The 21458-nt window shown below is 39.7% G+C and overlaps 1 protein-coding gene across 1 annotated transcript; it reads left to right on the top strand.

The window, feature by feature from the left end:
• Positions 1 to 5: 5 nt before the first annotated feature.
• clic4 (CLIC family member 4) lies at positions 6 to 17997 on the top strand. The gene is made up of 6 exons (XM_014987773.2): positions 6 to 1280; positions 11828 to 11937; positions 13620 to 13745; positions 14978 to 15084; positions 15913 to 16094; positions 16355 to 17997. Exons 1-6 carry the CDS (start codon positions 1212 to 1214, stop codon positions 16517 to 16519), a joined length of 759 nt encoding a protein of 252 aa, XP_014843259.2. The 5' UTR covers positions 6 to 1211; the 3' UTR covers positions 16520 to 17997.
• The last annotated feature ends 3461 nt before the right edge of the window (positions 17998 to 21458 follow it).

Raw genomic sequence — 21458 nt, 5'->3', positions numbered from 1 at the left:
GTTTTGGTATTGATCTGATACCAAGTAAAGAAAAGGCACAGCATCTCCCAGCAGAGGTCTGATAGTCATGGTGCCCAGCAGGGTGATTCATGGAGTGGCCATGCAGTCATCACAGCGCACTTCTTTTTTTTTTTTTTTTTACTTGCTCACTTTTTATCAAATGTGAGTAAAACTATATACCATCTTTCAAGAGAAACCTTGCAAAGCGCTTCTCAGCAAGATGGTACAACAGCTTGAACCAACAATGCATAAAACAAGTTATTTGTAAAATTAAATATATTTAAAAAGATAAGTTTGGAACTTTTTAGAGATCACGGAGTTGAAAGGAAGAGAGCTCCAGAGTCTGGAGAAGCAGAATGATCCGTTTTTCAGATTAGTCTGGGGGATCATTCAGCAGCAGTCACTGATTTGATGCAGTAGTCCTCAGATACCCTGGTCCTTGTCCACAAAGAGCTCTTTAAGTCAGCAAAAGAAGCATTTTGAACAAATTACATCCGTTCCTGGAAGGTTTTGGTTCTCAGGTGATAAAAACTTGTCAGCAAGGTTTCATTGCTGTAATGTCAATGAAGATTTTTCTACTGATTGTGCAAGAGTATAGATAATTATTGCCGTTTAAAAAAAAAAAAAGTAACTTAATTTTTCGAAAAGTAATTTAAAGTCAAAATGTCAAGGATATGGGTAATTCTGGACTTTGCTTTTCCCAGGGTTTAAAGTAATATAACTATTATGTCGTAAATTAGCTTGCCATACCCATCGTTCCTCTGCAGTCAGCCACCAAGCGGCTCCGAGGGATCACCATCCTCAGCACAAGCTTCACCTCCCTCCCACAATTCCAATGACATCACGCTGCTAAGTATTCCCGTTGCTTCTTCCCACCCTGAGCCATCACTGTTCTCCACATAAGACCAGCAGAGATAGCTTCGCGCTTTAACGATAGTTTTGTAGCTACGCTAGCGTAGTGGACATTGAAACAGTTGTACTTGGTAGACCCCGCTGCCCTTTTTCCTCCTTGTTCGCTTTTGTCTGCTTCTAACTGCCGCTCCTCCTCGGAGGGGAAGAAAATATCCAAGAGGGTTTGGTGCTAAAATTACCAAAAGAAAGAGTGGGGGGAAAATAGAAGTGGTGGGGGGGAAAGAACCGAACTGATTCGGGCGTGGTAGCAAGGGGGAAAAAAGTCATTTTTGCCCTAAAACTTGAGAGAAGCAGCCACAATGTCGTTATCCGTGCCACAGAACGGAGTAAAGGCGGACAACGAACCCGTTATCGAGCTTTTTGTCAAGGTAAGACTGCAGCACAAGTCGTAGAAGTTTTTTTTATTATTATTATTGCGAAGACTCATTGCTACAGTAATATCAGTGAGTAATTTGATTATTTAAGTCTCATTAACGCCTTTGGAAGCAAAAATCGTACTAATACATTCAAGTTTTTTTTTTTTTTTGTAGTTCAAACGTTTTATTTTAGCTACGTCTCGGTTGGAGGACTTTTTATTGTTGTGATATGCCAAGTGTTTTTGCCTCTTAAATACATATTCATGTTAAATAACTGGAACCAGGTGAAGTCTGCAGAGTGTTAGCCAGGGTGGATGTAGGTTTTACCCGCAAAGGTTGGGGGGGGGGATAAATTGGAAACGGGGCGCTAACAAAGGCTCACTGCGGTCAGTCTGGTTTGATCAAACAATGGGAATTATGCTTTGTGCCATTTTCATTGTACCATTTTCATTGTGCTGCGTTTGTTCCTGAAAGGTGTCGTGTTCTAAAGCAGCTGATTGTCTTGGAAATCAGTTGTGTTAGTTAAATGTTTTGGGATTGTGGGCATCAGGTAGCCTGTGAAGTCCCCAGCTTGTTTTGTTTAAAGGTATACTGGTTTTGTTTCAACACAAAATTGGTGAAATTGTGTGTTTTTGTTTCAATGCAGCCTGTCTATTTGAATACGTATTTTCTACATTATACTATTCTAGTTGTTCGGGCCTACTGCGTTTAGGTCAGTTCATGCAGCTCTGCCTCATCAGGGACCATGATGATGGTGAGGACTTGTGAATGGCTGTTTTCTTTCTTTAGCATGTGGTGTTCCTTTCCAGGGCGGGAAAATAGTAAATGGGGGGGGGGTAGGGGGGAAGGGTAGTGGGAGGTGGCACTGCATTGAGGGAGAGGTTGTTGGTTTGAGAGCACAAATATTTGGAAGGGATGGACATACCAAAAGGTTTGCAACTTTATGAAATCTCCTGTTACAGTGGTTCTTTTTATTTAGTTTTTGCAGCATTGCAACTCTTGTACCAACCACATGCACGGTGAACGGTAAAGCATCAAATAAATAACTTTACATGAGAAATGTTTTCTGCTTCAAACAGAGGCTAATCAAAACAGAAATGCATCCACCCATCCATTTTCTTACGCTTATTTGAGGGTGAACAGTTCCCGGCCACCTCCATCACACACTCCAGTTCATTCTGGGGGATTGCTGGCATTCCCAGCTCAGAAAGAGTAAGTGCTCTCTTCAGCATCTGTAAAACCTCCAAAGGGAGGTTCCCATAATAATCTTCCAAACGTGCAGTGGGAAATATTTAAACTGAAACTTATTACAATGAACTAAGAATATGATCACAACATGCCATCAAATTGACCAGGTGATGCTCATTTCATCTCTTGTACATTTCATACTTGACTCTTCTCAGATGCTTACTGTGAATGTTTTGCATTGACCATCCATCAATTCATGTTGCTTTGGCAACATGAATTGATGGATGTTTTTTTTTTTTTTTTGTCCGAATGACAAAGCAGTTCAGGTTGGAAAAAGTCCAAACCTGCCAGTATGTCGATACTTTTAAGCATTAGTGTTTACTGAGGTGGCAGACTTCCATGGGAACATTGAGGAAAAACTGTCTAAAGACAAGTCTGTGTTATTGGAACTAAGCAACAAACTTAACCCTCTCTTTATTTCTGATTTCACATCTTGCAGTAGAGGTTGCATCATCCCCTGGTCTCAAAGGTTTAGAACTGTGGCTAACTTTTGTCATCTGCCTCTCCCTCCTTGCTCCATGCAGTCCAAACATTTTTTTGTGCAATGTGTATCTTTTTTTTTGTTTGTTTGTTTTTCGGAGCTGCAGTGGCTCACATGTATTATTGATGTCGTCGTTCTCAGTTTGCTGCGTTAAACCCAGTCATGGGAGACAATAGCAGAGACACGCAGGCACATTACTGTGAGGTGGGGTTCAGTAAGTTCTCCACGCAGTGCGATGTCATATCTGTCACATTACTGTGAAATTTCCAAACTGACTAATAATCTTTCCAGAAAAAAGACTCTCCACAAACTCCTTTTACCTTTTTAGAAGAATCTGACGGCCCCAGATCTGAGATATTATGGATGATCTCGCATTTCTTTCTACCTGCCCTTGTTTATAGCAACAATGTTCGCATTGCCATGGCAGCTGTTCACACCGTTCTCATGATTGCTTGTTTTTATAGCGTCGAATTGCACATGGCTATGACATAATGGCTTTGTAAGTGGGATGGTCCAATGTTGACATCATCAAAAGATTAGATAACATTTTGTTTTCAGTAGCATCCTGGTGCTGGACTTGGACTTCCTGTCGTCCGCTCGTCTGTTTTACTTGGCACCTCCACTCATCGAAACGTCAAGTAGATAACCTTCATCAAGTGTCACTTTACGTGGTGATGGACTCCATGTGTTAAATGTAGCATGTGTCTAATGTGGTCCTGTTACAACTATAAACTTCTAAATGTTTGGCTTTTTGTTTTTTACTGTTCCCCTTTGCCCATCCTTTCAGTTTATGTGGATGGATACGACTTGAATATGGATTCAGAGAAACTACACACAGGTGGATGATATTTACTATGACTTGTGGTGAATTTGGTTTATTTATCAGTATTGATTTAAGAGGCTAAATGAATGACACTCTTCCCAGTTTTTATAAAACCGTGGATAATCCCCCCGCCTCTATTTTTGTGCTATTTTGTCTGTCATGCGCAGCCCTAATGATATAGATAAAAGTTTGTAATGGGACAAAATGTGTATTTAAAAAAGAAAAGTTCAAAGGGTACCATAAGCATATTTTTATCAGTTACTGAAACGCTCTCCGCCTCCATCCGACCTGACTGAATGGAAATTAGCAGAATACTGATGAGTCTGGGAAACAGGCAGTCCTTATCTCCGTCTGCACGCCGAGACCGTGCCAGGGTCACACATTATGGTTGCAAAGCCGTCTGCTGCTGCCTCCAGACTTCCAGCCTGCTGCCAGTAAATGTGCTCTAAGAAGTGCTTTTAGGTCTGGATGGCAGAAGAGCCCATCTGTGTTTGTGCGTGTCCTCTGGGACGGTCCCATGGGAACCATTGAAGCTGACGACAGCTTAGCTTTTCTGTTGCCGTTGACGGGGCTCCCAGTCGGGTTTTATTTTCTCGTCTCTATTCATGAACCTCATGGTAAACATTAATGCTCGCACAGTCCCTGTCCTGTGAGATTTACTGTGAGGCCTGAGGGACAGTTGCTCCAGTGGTGTGCTATCTGTTGCAGCATGTGACGGTCAGACGTGCCTTGTGATTTGACGGTTTTATAGAAACACAAAGATCTTCTTCTTCAGTGAGAAATCCAAGGCTGAATGGTGTCTTATTTTTCTGTTTTAAGCTGTTCTTCATCTCCTTCTGAGCAACCATTTCTACTTATTAGTAAATCAATAAAGCGGTTTAGTCATCTGTCAGCATTGTGAGTTAGAGGACAAAGGCTAATGTCTTGTCTCACAGGTTAGCCGCAGAGTTTTGCTGTGTGTTGTTTACGCTTTGTGAATTTGCCTCTGCAGCACGGCCCTGAGCTGCTGCTTCTGTCTGGTTGACTGAGTCTCTGGCTGCTGGCCTAATCGATCTGCTGGTGTGTTATTACGCCAATTTGAACAGGTGCTGCAGAAGCAAGTCCCTTTAATTTCTATTAAACCAAAACTAATTTGTGTCCAGGTCCTTAAAAAACACACCTTCTTCTTGACCACATCAAACAAGGTTAGTAATTCTGCCTGTGAAATAAGATCTGGTGTTTGGATACCAACAAAAGAGATTGTTTTAATGAAGGAATAGACAATAGTTGTACAATATCTAAACAGTTTAGCTTCATCGTACAAAGTATTTGGGTCTACCATTCTCTGTTTACCATTTGATGTACGATGCAGCCAGTTTGATGCATGAGTTTTGTCAAGATTTTTCATAAACTTTTCAAATGTATACTTATAAAAAATGAAGTCAATCCGTAATCGATTTTGAAGCTTTAAGTTTAAAACTTATTTCCATCCTTTTACATTTCATCGGCTGTTCTGAGGATGAGTGGCTCTGTCCAAGCCACTCGGCCGGGCTTAAGGAAATAAATGTGGCCTCTCCTTTTCTGATCAGAATTTGTTGGCAGTTTTTTTTGTTGGTTTTTAGCTGGACCCTGTTTTCACTTTCTAATCCCAAAGATGCACCAACTCACTGTTTTGCTGTAGAAAGCGACAGAGTTGGACTTGGACATGGTTGACTGCTTAGTTTGGTCTCAGAAGAAAAAAAATAATCTTCCATTTCATTTATTTCATACAAAGCTGCTCTGTGCTTATTTTGTTATGTATGATTGGACAAAATTTCATCATCCTCGTCATACGACATAAAAATTGGTACATGGCAGGCAATAAAGAATATTTTAATTATGTGGTAATAAGGTGCTGTTGATGGGTTTTCCTGCCTCCTATGTTGCATCTCGTGCCATGAGATTCCCACTACACCCTTAGTTATTACTTTATGGCCGTTTCCTGTGGTAGTAAAACACAAAGAGGAAAACTTAGTAGAAATGTTACACAGCTAAAGAGAATGTTGATTGTAACCACAGACATGTGGAAGAGAAACAAAAATGACCAAAACGCAAACTTTTAGCCTGCATTTTTGTAAGTTCAACATCTGGAGATAAAACATTTAGGATCAGAGCATTCTCGTGAAATAATAAGCCTAATGTGAGAGTAACTTGTGTTTTTTTTCTTGTTGCGTATTCACAATTCATCTGCTGAAAAGAGATGGGATTAAAAAAGGAATTCATATATATGTGTGTGTTTTTTTGTTCGTTTGATTTTTCTTTTAGCAAAGAATGTTGATCATATAGACGAGTAACAAGACTGAAGTTATGCTCTCTTGTATTTCATGTGGTGTGTGCTGACTCCTTCAAATATGTAACCTGAACACATATTCCGTGCACTACTAATAATAGTACATTGATTGGTTGTTTGTTGCCATTTTTATTAAGCTTTTCAGTTTTCACTTCTGCAAGATCATTTTTTAAAATGAAAGTTATCCTTATTAAAGACAACATTCATATCTTTGAGACCTTTTGATAGGCTTGAAGTATTTTCATACTGTATGGAAATTAGAAATACAGCACCTGTTGAAAGGAAAGAGCAGTAAGATGCATAAAAATAGTCTATGTACTGACCTATTCAAACTCGCAAACTGGAGCACGAGCTGTTGCTTTGCATATTTGATTATTTATAGTGTTATAGGGAAAAGCAAGATGTAGTAGACGACCTGGGAGGCAAATCTTTGGCACGTCAGTTTGTCCTCTGTTCAGCGAGGCTGATAAAACCAGGGTTTCTTTGGCACTGATCGGCACGCCAGCTCTGGAATTAGGGACTGGTTTCCAGCTGTAAAGGTGAAACATTTACCTCCTGTTTTACCTTTATCTTCCCTTCATTTCTGCTCAAGGCTTTTTTTAGTCTTCAGGGTCAAAGTTTCCACACAAATCCACTGGTTTTCTTTCATGGACTAATCCAGCACAGTAGTCAGACAACTGACTGGAAAGTTCTGAGTTTTCCACAGAGTGACGGCAGCCTGAGTCAGAGCCGGACTAAAGATGTGTTGGTTTTCCCATATTCCCTCTGAAAATGACTCCTCTGTACACTCATCTTTCTGGCTGTGGTCAGGACTCATTACCCACCCGATCCAGTCTGAGTCATTCACTCATAAGGCCAAACCTCACTTTTTTACCCTTAAGGATTTTTTTTTTTTTTTTTTTTTTTTAAGCTTTTTTGTCTTTAATGTCTTGGAAAAAGTAGGCACAGCCCTTAAACGTTTTCAGGTTTTCTTACACTGTAATCAGAAATTTCTATGTATTTCAGGTTTATGATAAGTGAAAAATTAAAATGTTATTCTAATGTGGACCAGTTTTTAGGTAACAAATCTGAGCTGTATTTAGCTTTCTGTATGAAAACATTCAAAGAGGTGTGCATAACTTTGCAAGGCGCCGAATGATTAAAAAATATGGCCCATGAGTAATTATTACACTTAGCTTTTTTTTTTTTTTCTATCTATAAAGTGAACAAAATCCCAGTACAAGCTCTGTAATTATGTCAGAGTTCTTCATTTCATATGTAGTCAGGATTTATTTTAGTCACCCACCAACTCTGGAGACTTTTCCAGAAAGCCTCGAGAGGCGTTGCCCTCAGGTTTCCATGGCTGCATTCCTACTGTGTGAAAGCATCAGGAGGGAAGCTGTGGCGTTCGTTGCATCGTCAGTTCCTTATTCGGTCAAGTGCGGCTTGAACCTTCAGAGCAGTCCGACCAATTTAGAAAAAGAAGTGTGTCGGGGAGGGGAGCTGCACGGGCCGCCACGTTACTAAAATTAGCTTTCTGTACCAGAGGCTGAGCGGACTGTGCCCTGCATGAACAGGATTCATTATTGTAGAGAATTGTCGCGTCACCGTTCCAGAAACGGCATGTCGAGCTTGCATCTTATGCTTGTAAAATGTTATGGGCTTGGACTTGGTGCCTGGGAGTGCATACCCAGCCACATCCTGAATACTTTTGTTTGGCCTCACTGTCCGGGTCATCGTCTCCTAGATACACCACACTCACGCCCTCCACTGTAACGGTGTGTGTGTGTGTGTGTGTGTGTGTGTGTGTGTGTGTGTGTGTGTGTGTGTTTGGAATCTGTTGATTTTTCTCTCTGCTGTTTGCAAAAGTCAGCTGATGCTTACTTCCTGTTTCAAATAATTTTTTTTTTATCCAAATGACTTAAATATGTGTGCAGCTGCTGGACATTTCTAATACTGGGGAAAACAAATGAGTACAGTTGTCACTAGTAAATGTTTCTACATTCTTTAAGGAATTAATTGGAAATAGGACTGAAATGATTAATTGTGATGAATTTATTATTGAAATAATCAGCAACGAATTTAATAATCGATTAATCATTAGCTGGAAATGCCAATTTGCTTAAAAACACACACACACACACACACACACACACAGCAACAGCTAAGGCAAAACTGTTCAAAAACATATACATTTTTAAAAAAATGCAACTATCTATCTTATCTTCTGTGAACTCCTTTAGTGGCATAGTTTTAGCCTTACCCAGTTTAAATTCTGCAAAAAAAAAATCTATTAAGCACCTATTGCTATCCAATTATTTATCGGTTAATCTAAAACATAATCAACAGATCAGATCAGGAGCAATGTATGGATTTATTTACATGTTTAATGCATTTCTAATATTGCATAACAAGTAAAAAAAAATCAGCATAACATGCTAAGATTTTTTCCCCTAATAATCATCAGAATAACAGCCCTATTTGGAAAAGCTACACCTTTGCCAACTCATGTGTTTTGCCTTTTATGGGTACATAGCTTGTTCTTGTGCATGAGTTTTATTTGTGTTTTTTTTTTTTCCTTCCTCTTGCTAAAATATGACCTAAAACTTGACAAACAAGCCATGCTTTGTGCTGGTGCGTTACAGAAGTTTCTCCAGAAACCTTCTCCTAAATGTCAAACTCTGGAAAGTGTTAGTAGGACGAAGGCGGACACTGTTTACGAGGCTGTCCCAAACCTCTTCTGGGTTATGAATTTTCACCTTTTAATGGCAACGCTGAGAACAGTATCATTCTGCTGTCCTCTTCAGTAAAACTCTTCTCTCCCAGCATCACCTCCTAAACTAAGGAAGGCATCTTGGTTGGGGGGGTGTAACAGGACATTTCTGGAATACTTTCTCCCTTATTTCCAAATGCCCAACCCCCCCCAACTCCACAGAGGGGCCCAGGATGAGGGGAGAAGGAATTAAAAGGGAAGAGAAGGAGGAAGAAGAGGGCTGTAAGCCAAAGAGCACATTGCTTGCAGAGCTTGCTATCTAACCTTTTCCTTTCATTCCCACTTAAGGCATCCATTACCCCTCACACTCCTTCATGTTTATCAAAACATTTGATCCTTAATTTCCTCCTAGCTTCCTGTAACGTCTCTGGCTCTCGTCATGCTGCCGATCTCTCCTGGCAGAGAGCTGCTGTCTGCCACTGCTCTGGGAACAAGGAAGAAAACGGTGCCCTCTTTCTCGATCACAGTGACTCATATGTACTCTATTTTAAAGCTGCTCTCTATCTTGAATTACAGTAAAACCCTCTTTTGATTTACAAATGCCATTTTGTCATGCGCTTTGCATTTTATCACCGCTGACAGAGAGCGCGCTTCAGACAGTTCACCTGCGTTATTCTTCCTCTGCATGGTGGAAGCTCTTCTTTCCATGTCATATGTTCCAGCCATTGCTATGGGAACGGTTGCTGTGTCGCGTTTCCACCCTTGATCTAGACCTGAATGCTCCTCTGTAGGCGCTGTGCTGCGAGATAATCATCCCGCTGATGTCCTTCTGATCCTGACGCAGGTCCGACTGCCCCGAGGCCGGAGCTTTATTCTGGAGCTGATCATGCAAACGCTTGAGGGGAATTTCATTTACCAAATAATGGCTGTGGGATTTAATCCCAGCGTTTCAGATATTGAGTTCAAAAAAGGGAAAGGGAGAGGACAGCCGCTGTACAATGGGAGCCAGCAGACAGATCAAACGGAGCCATCCCACAGGGCGTCACACAGAGGACAACAGCAGCAAGTCTGTCCACATGAGCAAGAAAATGCTGGGTTTGGTTGGAACAAAGTCCTCTATTGTCCACAGATCAGACCTGCATCTCTGATAGGAAAGTGTTTATCTAAGATGTCAACTGATTTTAATCAGTCACAATGCTCGCTCCAAATCTGTCCTATAGTAACTATGAGTCTTATCTTTCGGCCCACTTTGCATGATCTGTGCAGTTTCTTGAAAACGTGAAACCGCCTTAAGGAGAACTGCACAGAGAGAGAGAGAGAGGGGAATGCAGAGTTCTGCAGCTCTACCGTAATGAATATATTCCGGGGCACCAGCATTCAAATGACCTCAGCTTGTGCTCTGCAGAACTGATGGACTGCTTTACATGCACAAACACATCCAGCGGCCCGCAAAATAAATATGAAACTTTCACCTTTGTGTTGTTCAACTTTAAAAATGGGACGTTATTAATTTTAATCAGTTTAAATATGACATTTTCTAAATTGGTTAAAAGAAAAGAGTAAAGGCACGTTGTACTTGGTTCTGCATGATTTTCCTTTATCAGTTCGGCCTGATTTGGAGGTGTTGCCGCTGTGGCTCAGCTGAGGCGTTCAGGAAGATCAGGTTGCTTTTATAGCACTCCCAGCTTGTCAGCATTGTTGAGTGTAGCGCCTTATGTTCCTCTCCACAATGCTCTATGGATTTCCTGTGTCTCGTTTAAATCAGAGAAATTTCCTTGTCGAACAAGAACCGTGATGAGACGATCATTAACGCCGGTGCTGGTACATTCAGCAGCACGAGTCCTGCTGTAAAAGGAAATCAGCCTTTATGTTGTGAATACAGAAAACTTTCAAAGTGCTTATTAAGACCCATCTTCCTTGACTTCCAAGTGAAATGCACAATTTACATTCATTCATCTGAATAGAGTTTGAACCACCAAGCAAGAACTGGATCCTTTTTCTCCTCTGATCATGTAAGACTGTTCTGATGAGGCCTCTGGTCCAGGTGTGGCTTAACATGTGACCGGTCAAGCCCATGTCCAACATCAAACTCTGTGCTCTCTTGAAGAACTGACTGCTACTAATCATTAAAACATATTAAAAACCTTTTTTTAGATTACTTTTTTTTATTGTTCTGGAGTTATACAAGTTTTTTTTTAAGACTAATGTAATTTCAGGCTGTTAAATTTGATATTGGTATTTATCTAAATGTGCATTTAAGAAGATTTTATTAGGATACCTCGGGTAAAGCTCTTACTGCTCTGACGGTTTGTCTATTTGTGATTATTGTTCGGTGTGAAGGAGAAAACAAATCACTGCTTTTAACTTTTCTCTTTTGTAGTAGGGCGGATCACTCACAGACATTTATTTCAAAGGAAACAAACTCTTTGTGACTGGCTAGCTTTGATTTTCTCAAGCCCCCGGTTTGTTTTGATCGCGTCGTTAAACAGTATTCATCAGACTGGAAGAGTTTGTGTCGATTAATCACCCTGCTCAGCCTGTTTGTGCAGGCTTACTTAAGAAAAGTCTTGTTCTTAAGTTTCCCGTTACTCTGAAGTGTTTTTGCAGATTGATGAAGAGGAAAATGTGCTGAAGTCTTTAGGACTTAAGAGTCGGCGTCCAGCGTTTCACTCCTACTTATCTTTTTTGAGGCGGAGAGCCTGAAAGAGTCATTGTCTGAAACAGAGCCTCACTTGGGGAGTGAAGTGAAAAGCTGTGAACTTTGTAAAGGTTGTGTAACAGAGATATGATCTCTACTTGTTGAATTATTGCAGCCCTAAAATGCAAGCCGACTGCATTCAGAGATGTTTAGATATTGACTGTTAGGGTTTCCATGGTTCTAGTGATTAAATCTGTTTTGTTTTCTTCTTTTTTTTTTACCCATTTTGTCCCCTTGTTTCTAAAGAAAGATACGTGAAGTTGTTTGGTTATTCTTTTGCTTCTCTAACTCTCACTCTGTTTGTTGAAGGCGGGAAGCGACGGCGAGAGCATCGGAAACTGCCCCTTCTCTCAGAGGCTCTTCATGATACTCTGGCTTAAAGGAGTCGTCTTTAACGTCACCACAGTGGACCTGAAAAGGTGAGGCCTGCTTGTTTTTAAACCTTGCTTAATTTCAGACAAAATGCATCTTTTTGATTTCCTCCTGGGTGGAGCCGTGCTGTAGCCCTTTGATCCAGCTCCACCCTTTAACACGCTCGCTGCTTCCCCACTCCTTGTTTGGTTTTCCCATGACCCCTTCCCAAGCTGTAGAAAATGAGAGAAAAATAAACATACAGGCTCCGGAGAAGCTATTTAAAGCTCCTTGACTCGACTCCCTTCCCGTTTGGTGCGGAACATGTTTTCCAACCACTTGGATAAGAAAACTGTGATCTTCAGAATTTTTCTTTAGTTTTGCCTACCAGCTTCAGGAACATGTACTTTCTCCAGGGGCCCGATGATCTGCACCTCCATCCAGGGTTCTGATGGATGATTTACGTCTTCTACGTATTTTTTGCCACTTTCTTTTGAAACATTGTTTGCTTATATGGCAATAGAAATATGATTGGGCTTCCCCCTGAAAAAAAACAACAATGTAACTGTGAGTCACATTCCTCTTGCTTCCTAAACAAATCTATCCATTTTTTCCATCCATCCCTGTATCTACCTGTCTGTTCAGATTGCTAATTCATTCCTCCACCTTTCCATCAATTTATTCTTCTATTCATCCACCATTTTATCATTCATATAATTTAGCTCAAAAGTTCAACCAAAACCTGGAATTTGAGTCTCAATAAGTGTGCTGGAAGTTAAAGCCATGCCTATTTTGCTAGTCGTCAGGTTTTACTTGCATGCCTGCGTATTCATAATTAGCTCAGAGGTTTAGATATATTTACATATATTTCCCTGTGTGGCTCCTGCAAGGATGTTATAAAATTCAGCCATGTAAAGCAGTTGATGTTGCTCACTATTTTTCTTTACCTCCTTCTCTCCCTTCATCCAGTTGTAATTCTTTCTTGTTGCTGTATTTTAATTTTTTGAATGAATAACTCATATTTGCCTTTTTCTTTGTCATTGGGAGCCTTTGAAGTCAACATGAAATGCATGTTTTTGTTTATGGTGGTTTTACCGTAGAATTTAACCAGAAGTGGAGGCCGTGTTGAGCTTGTTTCCCTGGAAAAACATGTTTTACATCTATTAATAATAATTCTTTGGAATTTCTTAATCTTCTGATTGGTTGACATGTTTTTGCTCTCCTGGACTGTGAGGGCACCTCTTTACCCGCTCCTCAGTGATATCTCTCGGGGACTGTACCACACCCCATTAACATGCCAAAGAGTTGAGGTCATTTCCCCTTTTTTCTTTGCCCTTAAATGGCTTTTCTCAAACTGCGGCCGCCGTCGTCGTCGTCGTCACAATAAAAACATTGAGGATCTGTGGACGTTTGTTCTTGTAGCCCACAGCAACATCGCTGCTGTGTTTCGTGTTGCTTTTCTATAGCGAGAGGATTTAACACGCCGTTTGTGTTTGACCACTCACTTGTGTTCACACTCCTCATTCAGCACATGCTCATTTCTGTTTGTGTCTCGGCCTCATCTGCCTGCCATCTGGTACAGAATGTGCTGGCTGCGAAGGCCGCAGAACGGAGGACACACACAAGAGCACAACACTCGGTTAGAGAGACAGCAGCTGGAGCTGCAGTGGGAGAAAAGCCTGGACGACTTGGTTTAAAAAAAAAACAAAAAAAACGGCTTTGACTGAATCGAATGGCCTTGATTTCACAGGAAGCCCGCAGACCTCCAGAACCTGGCTCCCGGCACGCACCCGCCTTTCATCACGTTTAATGGCGAGGTCAAAACTGATGTCAACAAGATCGAGGAGTTCCTGGAGGATGTTCTCAGCCCACCCAAGTGAGTCCTTCTTAACCCATACTATAATAGCACACCACACCTATGCACCAAATATAACTCATTATAGTCAAAACACTGAGCATAAAATGGGAGTGGAGACCTCAACTTAAGTCATTTAGAGAATTACGCCACAACATGTCTAGGAAAAGGGATTTGCACCAGTGGTGTCCAAATGTTTTAGCATCAACAATAAATTAGGCTTGCAGTATTTTATTAAAACAAGTAGTTCGATTTATTTGTAGGAAGTGTAAATCACTACATTAAAAAAAAATAACAAAAGGTTTATTTTTGAATGTTTGCCTTTTATCTAACCCTTGTTTACAAATGGGGTCCAACCGACCCCGCACCCGTTAAAAAGGGGGAAACAAGTTTGCAAATTATTTTGGGCTCGATTTGAAAAACAGAAGAAAAGGACTCTTGTTTTTTTTTCAGCAATAAGAACAAAGTTTGGGTCACTATTTATTTGAGAGCGCTCACTGCATTAAGTTGAATGAATAAATTTGAAAGCAAATTTTGTTGCACCAGTCTGTTCTTGAGTAAAAGCCCCTGGATAGATTTCACGCGATACACAAATACAAAATAGTCCATAATTGTGAAATAAAAATAAAACTATACAAGCTGTAAAACATAATTTACTAGTAAAATCACAACTTCCCTGAGTCTGTATATTTATCAGCTTGTTTATAGACAGAAGTGTTTCACCATTCTGTGCAAAAAAAGAACCTCAGTTAGCTGTATGCAGTGTGTGTGTCTGTGTGGGTGTGTTTGATCAGTATTTCTCAAGTCTGGTCACTGATTCTCTACTGGATTTAAGTTTAGATTTCAAGGAAGTCATTTCAACACATGGATCTGCTTTAATCTACATCATATCTTTGATCTGGTTACATGTTGGGGTTTGTCTTGTTTTGTGATAATCCTACATTTGTCTGAAGTGTTTCTCAGCTTTTCTCTTGAGTTGCTTTGTATTTGGCTGCATCCATCTGGCCTGTTACCATTGAAGAAAAGCATAAACCACCTTAATTTCACCAGGATGATGTGCAGTTAGATTTATGCTCTATATGGGTACATTACTTTGACTGTAGATTACATTGCCTTACTCAGAATTGTGGGTATTTTTGGGCAACTGAAGATTATTTCTTTGCTGTCAGTTGTGATTACCATAACGACAAAAATATTCTCCTTTGGTAAAGCACAGACTTTGTTTTATCTGCTGTTTTTTTTTTTTTTTTTAGATACATCAAGCTTGGTGCCAAACACCCCGAGTCTAACACAGCCGGCATGGACATCTTCGCCAAGTTTTCTGCCTACATCAAGAACTCCAAGCCAGATGCAAACGAGGGTAAATTATCTGCATTTGTCTTTCACACTCGCATTCTCACACAGGTGTGTAAGATTAACTGCATCATGGATACCTTTCAGCTGTGAAGGGAGTGTTGTCTGGTCACTAGGCAACCTTTGTAGCCCTGCCCTGATTGGCGGATTCTTGCCCTGATTCAGGAACACAGCTCTTTTGTTCTGCTGCCTCCTCTTGTGTCGCTCCTCATCTCACCTGGAGCTTTCCAGAAAAAACCTCTCAGCAGCCAGTGCTCACAGTCTGCTCCTGTTCTACCTTACCCCTGCAAAGTAAAGCATCTCTCAGTTAGACTACAGATTAGAATATCAAGTCTTTTAGGGATTACTTAATCTAGGTTAGGTTTCTTGTTACAGCTCTTTATGGAGAAGTCCATATCTCGCTTCAGGTGCCTGTGCTCCGCCTTGGGGAAATATTGATCCATAGTGAGTTTAGACGAGGGCCTTGGCTGTGTCAACAGTGAGAGGCTGAATCTCACAGTTCACTGATAAGCGCTCTAAAACATAGCAGCTGTTGAACCCCTGAAGCTTTCATTCCCTCAAATTCATCGCATTTTTTCTAACAATAAAATCTCTTAAACAATCACAGATGATAAAATGTGTTGTGTGTAGAATTTGCCTTCCATCCTAACGGAATGCAGAATATTGTTTAAAAAATTTTTATAATCAAAAATACATACGATAAAAGCTTTTTTTTTTTTTTTTTTTAATGTACATATTGTATATTACTTGATAAATGCTGCCCCCGTGTGGTTGCAAAGCATACAGCCTAAGCAGCTTCAGTGAAATGATCTCCGTTTGCTGTCGCTGTGTTCAGCTCTGGAGCGTGGGCTGCTGAAGACGTTGCAGAAGCTGGACGACTACCTTCGCTCCCCGCTGCCCGACGAGATCGACCACAACAGCATCGAGGACATCAAGTTCTCCAGCCGCAAGTTCCTGGACGGGAATGAAATGACCCTGGCGGACTGCAACCTGCTGCCCAAACTGCACATAGTGAAGGTAAACGTCGATGGTTTAAGCAAGTTTGAGTCAAATTAGATGAATTTTTACTTTACCTGATTCAACCTCTCGGGAGTAAGATGGAATTTTTCCTCACACAGCCGTGTATATCGTAACTTTTAACTTTAAACAGACTGTGATGAAAGGTTTTTATGAAGACTGAAAATGCCCCCAGACAGTTGCATCTTCATCTCAGTTGCCTGCAGTTCTTTGTCGCATGTTACAGGTTGTTCAAGAGAACTTTGAACTTTCTCTTTTAGGTTGTGACTAAGAAGTACCGAGGCTTTGACATTCCCAAAGAGATGACGTCCATCTGGAAGTACCTGAATAACGCCTACACACGTGAGGAGTTTACCAACACCTGCCCCAGCGACAAGGAGATAGAGATCGCCTATGGAGATGTAGCCAAGAGGCTGGTCAAATAAACATCTCTTCACGGTCCACATTGCCCACTAAAATCCCAACCCATTCCGCCGTCCTCTCTCATTTCCCTACACCTCCCACTCCTCAGCATCTGGACTGATGTGCCTCATTTATGAGACAGAAGCAAAAAAAAACAAACTCTGGACTTCTTTTCATTCTCTGCTCATCCTGTTGTCGTTTCCCCCCCTCTGGTCTTATGAAGGTCTCTCTTAGTTGAATCAGTAGAGGTCACCCTTGTTCCACATTGATCATTTAATCGCTTCTGTTCTTCACTCACTATTGTATGTGTGACACGTTATAGCGGAGCTTATCAATGTTCAGAGTTAGATAAGTGACCTTTCGGTTGACTTTGTCTCTGCCAGCAGAGGAAATGTCACAAGCCTTTGTTTCTGGAATATTAAATTGGATTCTTCTTTTTCTTCTTGGATCGTAACTGAAAATGTTTTCCTTTCTTTTTCGGCTGATTCAGAGATCTTGTGAACAGTGTTGAAGCTTCAGTGTTTCTGCCTACAGTATTTAACAGGGTTAGACTAGAAGCTGAAAATAATACAAACCGGAATGCAGAGATGGTTTGTTATAAATATATATATTAAAAAATATTGTAACAGACTGGCAAACAAACTGATTTTTTTATTTTTTTTTCCCTCGTTGCCTCAAATGCTTGGGGGAGAGTAGCTCGGCTCAGAATTGTAGGAAACGTCTCGGGACTAATAAACCCTGAGATTTACAAATATCCAAACACATGTAGCTCATAGTAAAGTATTTTTATTGCCTCGTTGCTGCAGTAATTCAAAAAAGCTCTTGTCAAAGCAAAGAAACCTCTTGATTTTTTTTTTTCTTGATGTAGGTGATGCACATTGAACCAAAAAGAGGCAGATTAGCAGCTACTTCATAACGTACACGGTGAAGGAGACAACACTGCAATCGAGCAAAACCGAAGATATTTATGAAGTAAAAAAGGAAACTGAGGAGCGTTGGAATAATTAGAACCTGGTCACATTTCGCGTTCCCTCCGGTATGAAGGCATATCTGAAGTAGCAAATGTACGCATCGATACAGTAGCTCCGGAAAGTGCTTTAATGTGGATGAAACAAAATGCTTTTCTCCCGTTTGCCACATGTTTTGTTTTTTTTTTCTTCAGACTTTTGTTACGAAACAAATCTGATTTAAAAAGGAATTGTAAATATTGTTTGGTTTTTTGCATTGCTCTGATTTCAATATGTAAATTTACTGCATATCATCAGAATTCTGAGGAAAAACAGGCCCGTTTCTCGCCTGGTATGAATTCTGAGGAAACATTTTCCAGTTTGCCTTACTAGTTTTCTCTGCAGTTGTTTAGCAGGAAGGATTTTTTTTTTTTTTTTTTTTTTAGATCTACAAGCAACTAGAGTTTGTATAAAGAAATATCGAAGGTATTTCACGGCTTTTTTTTTTTTTTTAACAATATTGACTGAATTTAAATAAACTTCTTATTGGCACTTAGACTTGTGTATTTTCTTTCACATCTGAATAGTTGTTAACAATAATAGAAACAGTTTGCCTCTGGTGCTGAGGTCTGCTCTCTGCAGCTGTCTCAAATTACTGTGCATAGGCCCAAACAATGTCCAACGCCAACTCAAACAACTTCCCTCTAGATATGCAAGGAACATTCATCAAAGATTTTTCTTTGGGAAGGATGAGGTGGCAGAGGGGATAAATAACAGTTTATCTGGATGTTTAAGATGCTGGCTGACCCTACAGACTAAAAGAAAGTACACTTTTTACTTTGTTTTTTAGGGTTTAATCGGGATAATCAGATTAAATTCCAAATTCCAAATCGGAATGCAGAGATGGTTTGTTATAAACCATCTCTGGTTTAAAAATGGTTAAATCTAACTTTAAGTGTAAAGGAATGACAGATTCCATACATTCATTTTCACCAGGGTTACTACACAATTTTAATGAATGAAATGTATTATTTTATATCTTTTCATTAATATAAATATAGAAAAAAAAGCAAAGTATGGAAAAATATTAAAATCCTCGGACTCTTCCTAATTACAATTTGGATAACAGCTGTAATTACCCAAGCTGAGAATGAATCACATTTAATCATCTGATTCATTCTCTTTATCTCTCCACTTAAGCAACTCGTATTGTGTTTATTTCAGACATGAGCAGAAAAAGATTAAAATCTTAAGCTGTTGTCCAAAAAGTAAACTTGGCAAATCAGCACACCTCTTAAGCATGGTGGCAGAGGCATTAGGCCTGCTCGCAGCTTTAAGAACTAGATGCCTTGCAGTCGTGGGTTCGAGTATAGAAAGACAAGAAGATGTTTATTGGTTCAGTTATCTGAAACTTGGCCTGAATCAAAAGCTTTGGTGGGACTTTAAGAGATTTATAAACTGTTGTAAAGTAGACTGGGTTACAATTCAACCATGAGAAAATGTCTACTGGGGGTTGCTGCTACAGGTTTTTTTTTTTTTGTTTTTTTTTTCCTATTTTAGTTTTAGCTCTGTTCAATATATAATTATCCTGAAATGGCTATGTATATTTGCACCCTTGCAGTTAGAAATACAAATGGAACCAGATATTTACAAGACAATTATCCCTGATACTCACCAATGTTAATATGTAAAAACTAAAAGAGGTTGTACTTTCTTTTTCCCATAACTCCATATTACTACTTTTCAAAGGTTGTTATGTCTGATCTGAATGCTTCATTGCAAATGTTTTACCTTTTTTTTAACACAGTCATTTTATTATCTTCTGGGTGACTGACTAAAAAAAAAGACAACATACCCCACTTCTCAGAGTTGTAGAAACTCCATTCCGAAATCAACAATGCTGGTGGTCAGTACCTCACAATACCATCCATATTTTTAATGTTTTCCGTTCTGCTTCTGAAGAAAACCTTTGGAACCCTTCAGCCAAGACATGTTTGTTTACAGCTCACTGTCAGTCAGGAATGTCTCGTGTGGGTGTCCTCCCACTGTGGCTTCCACCTCCGCCCCGAGACACCCGCTTTACAGTGAGTCTTGACTCTGTTTCTCAGCTACTTCGGCACACAAACAAGTCTATTCTACAGGGCTTATGGCAGCCAAAGTTTCACAAGAGAGGGTGAAGAGAAAGGAAAGGGAAAAAAAAAAAAGGTGTGGGGGCGAAGAGTTTTTTGGATTCCCTCCAGATCATTAAAGTCTCGTGTTTCAGCCTCAGACATTCCCTACTCCCTACTAACTGAGACGCTGCCTTTACTTGTAATTCTTCTAGAGGAAATCCATCCAGACGCAAAGAGACTGTGTGCGTGCGTGAGAGTGTGTGTGTGTGTGTGTGTGTGTGTGTGTGTGTGTGCCTGCGTGTGTGTGTGAGAGGGAATGTGGTAAGAAACAACAAAACAGGCTGGCTATCATTCAGACCACACAATCATTACAAGCAGGGCGAGTGTAATTGGGTAATAGAGGTGGGGCCAGGAGGGCCGAGTGTTGTTTCATAAACATGTTGACTGCGTGTGTGTGTGTGTGTGTGTGCTTATGTGTTTTTATTTTCAGAAATGTTGAAGTTTAGACTCCTAAAAACTAAAATGATTTTTAGTGGTTTATGTTTAGACTATATGATGGGTGACATCTTGGTTAATGTTTAGTAAAGGATAAAAAACACATATCATGGCTATTTTACACCATTAAAAGGAGTGTAAAATAGCTTTGAGGCGCTGTGTTAATTTACATTCATGTTCATAAATAAATCAGACTCAATACATTACAACTAGTTTGAATAATTAATTATTTACTTATCTAATGAGCAAACTCTATTACAAATAACCGAAGCAGTGAGATTTCTGTGTATTTCTTAAGATTAAGATTTATTTTTCATCAGCTTTAAAAATTCACTTTAATTTAAAAAAAAAAAATCTGAATTTATAAGAAAAATTATGAAATTGGAAATCAGTCAAGAATTACCATTATTGATAATCTATCTCAGATATATTTATTATGTATTTAATTAAGTAAAAAGACACTGGAGGACTTAAAATAAATCTAAAGAACAATCTTCACACTCTGCCTCAGATCTCCTTGTGGTTCTTTACTTTGCATTTGAAACTGAGTGACACGTTTAAAGAAAGTGACATTAAGCAACCTCCCCTCACTCTCTGCTCCCCAAAAAAACAACGTGTGCACAAAAATTTAAGACAGAGTGTAAACTCTCCGATAGCACAGGATTTCTGCTGCCAGGAGAGGAGATATCACAAAGGCCTGATAAGCCAAAGGTTAAATTAAGTGTAGGCTGTATTCTACGATTTCCTTTTTCTAACCTACATTCCTTAAGCGATGGGGAAACCTAACAAAACTATCCTTAAATTTAAAATACAATCACATGATTAAGGTTGTTTTCACATTCAAAGCTTCAGACATCATTCTTTTTGAAGAAAGGACATGAATTGTTATTCCTTTTCATTCACTCAATAATAAATACAAATAGCTAATGCGACAACTACAAGAAATCATGAATGAAAATTGTCAAAGCTTTCTGAATATTTAAATCAGGTCAATAAAATCATGAATACAAGAAATAATTCTATGTGTTGTGACAGGCATCCAAACCAAAAATTTTTTGAGCCTAACTGGTTAGGGTGATTCAGAAAAAAATGTTGGGACGATGTGCTGAAGGCGAAGTGCTCGAAAGAGTAGGAGCTTCTTAAAGACACAAAGATCCAATTTCAAGGCAAAAGATTACAACGTCAAATTTATTTGAAGTCATGTTTGATATGTGCAGCATTTGTATGCCAACTGAAGTTAACATGATTGTGCTATAGAATGGCCTGAAAAATACATAAAACTGCCTCTTCAATCTAAATAATTTTTTTATTCTGCTTTCTTCTTCTTCTTTTTTTTTCTTTTTACAGTGTAATTTAATCACACATGTATTTTCATCACTCAATAGTTGAGTGGAGGCGTTTCTCTTTGG

This window comes from Poecilia mexicana, unplaced genomic scaffold (genome assembly GCF_051168715.1).
Source record: "Poecilia mexicana isolate PSO_F unplaced genomic scaffold, ASM5116871v1 scaffold_22, whole genome shotgun sequence".
Lineage (NCBI taxonomy): Eukaryota > Metazoa > Chordata > Actinopteri > Cyprinodontiformes > Poeciliidae > Poecilia > Poecilia mexicana.
The sequence above is the reverse complement of the archived record's forward strand: the minus strand, read 5'-3'. Positions and strand labels throughout refer to the sequence as shown.